The 8,462-nt window shown below is 43.1% G+C and overlaps 1 protein-coding gene and 1 long non-coding RNA gene across 2 annotated transcripts; one reads left to right on the top strand and one right to left on the bottom strand.

Annotated features, from left to right (window-relative positions):
• Positions 1 to 3,200: 3,200 nt before the first annotated feature.
• On the bottom strand, positions 3,201 to 4,552 carry LOC123106676 (uncharacterized). The gene is made up of 2 exons (XM_044528769.1): positions 3,867 to 4,552; positions 3,201 to 3,766 (listed from the first exon to the last, which is right to left on the bottom strand). The coding sequence occupies exons 1-2, from the start codon at positions 4,447 to 4,449 to the stop codon at positions 3,426 to 3,428; spliced, it is 924 nt and encodes a 307-aa protein (XP_044384704.1). The 5' UTR covers positions 4,450 to 4,552; the 3' UTR covers positions 3,201 to 3,425.
• A 774-nt stretch (positions 4,553 to 5,326) lies between these two features.
• Positions 5,327 to 6,291, top strand: LOC123106675 (uncharacterized). The gene is made up of 3 exons (XR_006451431.1): positions 5,327 to 5,649; positions 5,854 to 5,917; positions 5,990 to 6,291. It is a non-coding gene; the product is annotated as an uncharacterized lncRNA (long non-coding RNA).
• The last annotated feature ends 2,171 nt before the right edge of the window (positions 6,292 to 8,462 follow it).

Genomic DNA, 8,462 nt, shown 5'->3' with positions numbered 1-8,462 from the left:
AAGGTGTCCAAATGGGGCTTGCGATATACCGTTGGATAGCTATGGACATCAGTATCATGACTCAAGTTAAAATTTTGGAAAAATGTAAGCGGTTTAAGAGCAGTTTTGAAAACCGTTTTTTCTTCATACAAAAAACGTGAATTGTATTTTCGATCGTATTTTTAAACCGTTTATCGGAATGAGGCAAATAATATGGCGTTGGAAAGCTGCTGCAAAACCGCTCCTTCCACATGTTGAAAGTTTTCTCTAATTCCCTACGGTTAAAGAGTAATTCGTAAAATCGTAAAATTTCGTAAACCGAACACCCGAGTTCGTATTTTTTACGCCATTTCTAAACGGCTAATCCAATTGAGGCAAATAATATGGCATTGGAAAGCTTATGAAAATGCGCTACTTTTTTATGTTAAATTTTTTTTTCTAATTTTGAATGGTTTAAAAGTAATTTAGAAAATGGTACAAGTTCCACCGAGTTCATATTTTTGATCTAATTTTTTAACCGTACGTCCAAATGCAGCAAATGATATGACGTTGGAAAGCTTGAAGAAATGTGAAACTTTTTTGTATATATTGTTTCTCCTAATTCTCTACGATTTATGTCAGTTTTGAAAATGGTTAAAAACGTATTTTTGCCGTAATTTCTACAAAATTTATCGGAATGGGGCAAACAATATACCGCTGAAAAGCTACGGAAAATGCGAAACTTTTTCATGTTTATGGTTTTCTCTGATTCCTAGCCGTTTTCAAGTAATTTCAAAAACGGCGGGATCATGCGTTATGCCTTTATCGCGAAACAGATTCTTCGAAAATGCACCGCGTGAAGAACCTGGACTTCTCGACGCGTGTACCTGAACTTCACTCTGTTTTTCACGTGATTTTTTTGCTCGTAGGTCTCCATCCACTTCTCGTAGCTCTCCATCCACTCACCGGAATTGAGCAAGTGATATACCGGTGGAAAGCTGCTGTAAGCACTTAACTTTCCCGTGTTGATCATTTTTTCATACTCGCGACGATTTTAAAAGTTTTTCATCTAAAATTCATTCAGTGTAGTAGGTGAACTTCCTGCTGTTTTCAGTTGAACTTCTGTGATGTATTTCCGTTTGTAATTTTCTCATCCATTCGTCAGTGTTACACAAATGTTATTTCCTTTTGTACAAATCTCTCTCACAATAATTTTTTTGACTTTCTTCGACGAAGGACTTGAACTTATAACAACAAAACTTTTTGCCTTTTCTTTTTTGTTCTTTTTTAATACAAAATGCACATCGTGTATTACATGAACTTCTAGTAGTTATCAACCTGAACTTCTCTCGGTTACATGAAAATATTTGAGTTTTTTATGAATTTTTAATCTTATTTTTATTAATCTGTTTTTATGAATTTTGAAGTGATCTATTTTTAATAGTTGAACTTCTTGTTATTTTATTTTTGAACTTCTTGTTTCCATTCTTTAATAACAAGGAAAATCTGAGTTTTCTATAATCATCGAACTTCTCCATCTTCTTAATATGGACTTCCCGGTTTTATTTCTTAATCCTTTTTTATAAAATTTTGAAGCGCTCTATTTTTTTAAAGTTGGACTTCTTGTTAATTTATTTTTGAACTTCTTGTTAATTTATTTTTGAACTTCTTGTTTCCATTCTTTAATAACGAGGGAAATATGAGATTTTTCTATGATCATCGAACTTCTCCATCTTTTTAATATGGACTTCCTGGTTTTTTTCTTAATCTTTTTTATGAAATTTTGAAGCGCTCTATTTTTTAAAGTTGAAATTCTTGTTATTTTATTTTTGAACTTCTTGTTTCCATTCTTTACTAACGAGGAAAATCTGAGTTTCCTATAATCATTGAACTTCTCCATCTTTTTAATATGGACTTCCTAGTTTTATTTATTTTAGTAATGGAAAAAATCCTACTTTCTGATAGACATTGAACCACTCCGTTTTTAAATTTGAACTTCTAGGTTTATTTTAACAGAGAAATCTTTTTTAAAAAATTGTTTGAGATGCTTTTTCTAATGACCTTTGGGTTTTTTTGGATGAAAGTTTTTGTTATGTGATACCTCTGAACTTAGTTTTTTCTAAAACATGAACTTCATGTTGGAAAAGCAAAAAATTACACAAGAATATACATGCACAGTACAACACCAATTCGTATTACACACAACACTATGTGCTGGTACACTATGTGCAGGCATTACACACAATACTATGGTCATCTTCCACGACCGCGCGGCGGAGCAGGACGACGCCGCGGCCGGGCCTCGCGCATGAACATCAAACTCTTTTTTTATTACAACATCTTCGTTTATTTTTTAGAAACATGGAAATGTGATTTTTTTAACTATTTGAAGTTTTAACTTTTTTACAATTTGAAATTTTCAAAATTTTCTAGACGGAACTCAAGTAAATTTTTCCATAAGCCAAATACAGAAACAATCAAACAAAAGAAGGACATAATTTCAATTGTTTCCTGCTTGTTGCTATACGAACATTTTTCATATAAAAGACATACTGTACCTCTCATTCCTCACCACACTTTGAACAGAAAAAGGTATAAGAGCACATATTTGGATGGTTAGTGCTCCCTCGAGTTAGGAGGAATAACTACAGAGAATCAAAACTAAATGTTTTTATGTTTGTACTTTAGGCAAACGAAACCACCTGCTCCTTTTGAATTGCTTGGTCAGCAGGATAACACAACGGACATCGACAGACATCCGTGCTCATCTTTTTTCTAGTTTTTGGTGAAGTTCGACTTGGTCTGCAGGAGAAGCACGAACGTGCTCATCTTTTTTCTAGTTTTTGGTGAAGTTCGACTTGGTCTGCAGCAGAAGCACGAACGTGCTCATCTTTTTTCTAGTTTTTGGTGAAGTTCGACTTGGTCTTTAGGAGAAGCACGAACGGGATCACCGATGGCTGAGCCAGAAGGAGACTGTTCCTTCCTTTTTATAGAATTTCACATGGGGAAATTAGGAAGAAGACGCTAAGAACTCTGCTGCTGCTGTAGTTGACCTACTAGTAGCGTACGAATTGAACTTCAGTTAAGCTGCTTTTTGCTGCCGAGGAGACGACGCGGCTGCCGGTGATGCACTGCTTGAGTGGCATACCATCGTTTTGCCGCTCTATCCAGCCGCAATTCTTGTAAGTTGTTGTGAAATGTCAAAATACATACAGGTAGTAATATATGAACTTTTGGGGAAATAATAAATGAACTTCTAAAATACATTTTTGTTTTCTCACATAAACAAAATAAGAAACAGCATGGTTTTCTCACATACAGGCAGCTAATGTTTTGTACTACACAACAGCCTGAACCTGAATACCTGATGCACGCATTGAACCTACGAACTGAAGAAACCGGTATACGCCGCCTCACCGCCTGCTCAGTATGCTAATGCAAAAAAGGTTCTCTCCCTCGATCTCGATCTACTTCCCCTTGAGCTTGCCGTTGGCGTCGGCCTCCTTGGAGTCCTTGGAGTTGAGCATGTCCCGGGCCTCGATCCAGATGACCATGGCGTCGGCAAGCTTGATGAAGTAGGGGTCGATCTTGCCGAGCTTCTCCTTGACCTGCTGCGAGAGCGAGATGTAGCACTTCTGCACGGTGTCGCATTCCTTGTCAGCTTCGCGACCTAGAAGAAGGGGATGATGTCCTCCTGCCAGAAGATGCCCTTTTACTCCTTCAGGTTCACGAACGGGTTGTTGGCCTTGCTGTGCCAGATGTAGGGCAGCCCCGTCTTGACTCCTAGTCCAAGGTGGTCGCAGATCACCTGCACACATACAAAAATTATTCAGTAAAAGTTCAGTACAGCCGGACCAAACTCAAAGACGATGTGTGTGTTTACTTTAGTTATAGTTACCTTGACGCACCAGTCAGCCACATGTCGTCGTAGCGTCCGATGGGCTGGCCGTCGCCCATGAGGCCGAAGTATATGGGCGGGCTGATGAGCTTGCGGTCGAAGGCCAGGTTCATGCCGCACGTGGAGGAGGAGTAGGAGGGCGCGCCGGAGCAGAGGGCAGGCTGCACCGAAGGGGAGGGAAGGTCGAGGTGGCGTAGAGGGAAGTTCGCGCCGGACGGGAGGGAAGGGCGCGCCGCACTGCACCACAGGGCGATGGACGATGACATCGCGGCGGCTGGATGGGGTGGCGGACGGATCTCGCGGTTGGGGCGGCGGCTGGATCCTGCGGTGGGGGGCGGCGCCGCAGCCGGATCCGAGGCGTGTGGCGGAGTTGCAGCTGGACCCGGGGGACGGTGGCGGCGGGGTTGTAGGAGGAGACCGGCGGCGGGACCCATGGGCCGGGGGGCGCTCTGGTGGCGGGAGCGCGCTGGGGAAGAAGGGGCGGCCGAACCTGGCGCGGCGCTGGATCCGCTCGTCGGTGGCGGCGGTAGGTGGCCGGAGTTAGGCGCGCCGGCGGGATGTAGGGCGGCGGTGGTGGATCGGGAGAAGTTCATCGGCGGCGGCGCGATGCTGTGAGGAGTGTGCAGATGGGATCGGGAGAGGGTAGTGGAGGGAGTCGTGGGAAGTGGGTGGAGTGGGTTTTTTTCTTTAACTGGTCGGGTGGGTTTTCTCAGGAGTTTGAGAACACCTCTTCGGGCCCTATATAGGGCGCGCCGTGATCCAAATAGTTATTCTAATCCTGGGATTAGAATAGTGTTACTATAGGGTCGCGCTATTCGTCATCCTGGGTGAGGAATAGTTATTTTTCACCCCCCTCTATTTTACCATCAATGCACCGTAATTTTACGTTTCGTAAGTTTTGTCTTATTTCCGACGCAAAAAGGGACCGTAAGAAAATATATAATCGCCGTAAAAAATATTTTATGTTATGTAAAATTACAAACGTAAAAACATAGTCTAGAATACACATAAACTGCAAATTTTCTTGTCTTATGACTTATATTTTTATTTTCTTATGTCAAATTTTACATAATGAATCAATAGGAACGAAACTATTTGAATTCGAAACATAATTTAATTATGAAATAATCGTAAGATTACCTCGGGTGAAGAATAACTTATTCTGCACCCTGGGTGATGAATAGTAATACTATATATATATATATATATATATATATATATATATATATATATATATATATATATATATATATATGAAAACGGGTCCATACTCCTAGGAGTACATACTCCTGCTCTGTGCAAGCCGGGCATGGTTCTCTAAACGGCCGCTGTTAGGCAACAAACCCGTTTAGTATTTAATAATTAATCTAGTTAATTGCGTTGGATAATCACGCGAGATCCCAAAGTCAGTTGAACGGATCCCGTGTTTGTAGGTAGCACGCAGACCATATCGTCCAGATACTACCGAAAGAACTCTCCATTTTCTTTAGAATACTCCGTCGTTCTGCGCCGCCGACGCATGTATTTCTGCTGCTCATTCTTATAGCGGCCGTCGGCGACTAGCATGTGCGTATCAACCGAGCAGGTGCACACCATCTATGCTCCTCAGTCTTGTAGCGATCGTCGGCGACTAGTGTGTGTACGTCAACCGAGCAGGTGCACACCGTCTCCATCAGACTGGGCAACGAGACGACGGCCTCCATGTTTCTCTGTGTTATAGGCCACTGGCAACATACATCAATCCCCGTCAGCGAGGTGAATATGGGTCACCCACTGCCACCCCAACTTAATCAGTAAGAATCCATTGGCTAGAGTATACAGAGCTAGATCTATTTTTTTAGTTGAGCTAGATCCATTCTTGTGTATGTGCGACTGATGTTCCTGAAGCACTATATACCACAGATGGACGGCATTAATTTTATGTTAATTCTCTTGTATTTTTATGATTCGTTATTTTCTGCATAATAACAGATCTTTTCATGTGATTTGCGCGGCAGCACTCCAGCACCCCAGAAGACCTTCCATCGGTGGCGTAGGCATCCACTTCCTCATGCACCTCAAGTAGACATCTATGCATACTTCATTTCAGATCTTTATATTTCTCACTTTTCCTTATATTTCCTTATATTCCAGTTTGATGGATGGATCGAGTTAAATGGTCAACCAATTATCGCCTCCAAGCCGGTTATCAACAACAACACGGAACTAGGACCTCTCATCGACGTGTGATGCATGGCCGATGGTGGCCTCATGGTGAAGATGTATTCCGATATATACTTCGTCAAATCATTATACTCGTATAGGAAAGTATACGCACTGGTGGCACGCTTTTTTACTTACAAGAATATTTGATGGATACATACTCTATTCTTGTGGATGTCTACTTTCTGGATATACTCCATTATGAAGGATAATGTTGTTTTAAAGTTAGTGTAGTTGGTCGTTATACTACTCTTAATATTGTATATACTAAAAACTGGAATGTAATGCGTCCATATATTAAATACAATTTATTTTCCAAAAGAATGAAAAAAATGTGTACGTATACGCTCACAAAAAAATTCAGTCAGCAAAACGCAATATAGTATGTACATGATTAAAAAGTTTGTCGTATATCAGCAAAATAAAGTACACACTCACTCACAGATAAAAGAAGTATATGACTAACACGAAAAATATGTAAACCCTCTCGGCACAATATATGGTATATACGAGTCACAAAAATATATTATAAACTCATTCACGACAATGTTGTATATACCCTCTATGCAAACTAAAGTATTTATCCGACCACTCAAAAAATAGTATACATACCTTCATGGCAAGAAATATGGTATATACCACCTCAAAAAAGTATATATATACTACTTTCTGGGCAAGAAAAGAGTTTTTTTTGTGAGGTAGAACAAGCACCTCTCTGTAAGGGTATACACTCTATGTTTAAAAAAAGATATATACTCTGTACCAATAAAGTAGTATATACCATGCTCAAAAAGTAGTAGTAGTATATATACCATGCTCAAAAAGTAGTAGTAGTATATACCCCTCTCAGCAAAATAAAACATATATTTCCTCATAAAAAAGTACCTCTTTGTAACGTATATGCGATCCCTCACCAAATACAATATAGTCACTCTAGATAAAAGGTGGTATATCTTTTAAATTTCGTACTCTAGATAAAAGGTGATACATCCTTTAAAAATTTCGTGACATACATACTTCCTATCAGTATCATATATACTACTTTCGGTGGTAGCATGTGTTGCATGGAAGAAAAATGAAACAGAAAATACGTTGGTACTTCAACCAACTAGTTCAAAAGTTAGATAGGTACGTACGAGCATTCCTAAATTCTAGGTGTTAGGTTTCGTGCATGCAACGTAATTTAGCACTTTTCTTGCTAATCTGCACGGCTAATCCAAAAAAAACTGTACCTATTCTGACCATAGCAGCCCTGTATAGGGCCGAGGAGATCCTCCCGAACCTGAACCCACCTTATCTACTATAGCGCCCACCTTACCCGCAACCTCCCCAATCCTCCAACGCACCTCCCGCCGCCGGCGCCCCGGCTCCGGCGCGTCGCCGCCCCCAACCCAGCGCGCCTCCTGCGGCCGACCCCCTGGCTCAGGCGCGCATCCCGCCGGCGCCCTCGAACTCCAGCGCGCCCCACCTTCTCGCGCAACTCCCCCACCCCCATCCAGAAACGCCGTCGGCCGCCCACCCTTGCACGCCGGCGCCGCCCCGGACTTCACCAGCACCTCGCGCGCCACCATCTCGACAGCGCAAGTCGATGTCTCTGCTGCCCTTCACGCCGCTGTCGTCGCCACCCTCCAGCGGGACGCCGCCACAACTACCAGCCCCCATCAGCGTTGCCACACACGGATCCGGCAGGATCATGACCGGAGTGGCTCGGGGACAGCCCCGCTGGGCACCGTGGCGCCGCCGCTGACCAAGATCTTGTCTACCACCGACGCTGAAGCAACCCAGGTGCGCAAGTCTCGCATGGGTCGCAGCCTCCAATCTTGCTGTCATCTCGTGTCCCATCCCTCCACCCCTTCAGTCAGCTGAGGCCCATGGGGTCGCATCCCACACACATGACCTGCATGGGCATCTCCTGCCGACCTTCTCCGGCGCCTGTCTTCGACCTTCCCGGCATCTCTCAGTGCTGCAACGACGGTCTCTCCCCCTAGCCATGCGTCGTATCCCTCAGGCCCGAGCTGTCATGAGTCGGGAAGCGCCGAGGACGCATCCCATGCGGTGGAGAGCAGCAAAGGCCAGGGGGCACCCATGCATACTAGGAAGGTCGACGAAGGACGCCACTGCCTTCGGCTGCGTGCGCGCCACCGCTCCCCTTGTAGCATGTGCGCGTTGCTGCCAGCCAATTCCTCTCGCAGATGTTGTTGAAGTAGAAGTGTGTAGCTGGGGAGCCGCCCGTGCATAAGTGACAAAACACAGGGATGTACGATCTAGTAGAGCAACATACGAGCGAGGAGTTCAATTTAAGTTTGCTTTTCAGTCATATTCTACAGGAGAATGTTATCGTAACATTCTACTTTAACCCATTGTTTTCTCAACCTCCTGTTTCATATCAAAAAAGAACTTCCTC

Source organism: Triticum aestivum, chromosome 5A, assembly GCF_018294505.1.
Source record: "Triticum aestivum cultivar Chinese Spring chromosome 5A, IWGSC CS RefSeq v2.1, whole genome shotgun sequence".
In the NCBI taxonomy this organism is placed as follows: Eukaryota; Viridiplantae; Streptophyta; class Magnoliopsida; order Poales; family Poaceae; genus Triticum; species Triticum aestivum.
Note: the sequence above shows the minus strand (reverse complement) of the source record. Positions and strands in the feature narration are given on the sequence as shown.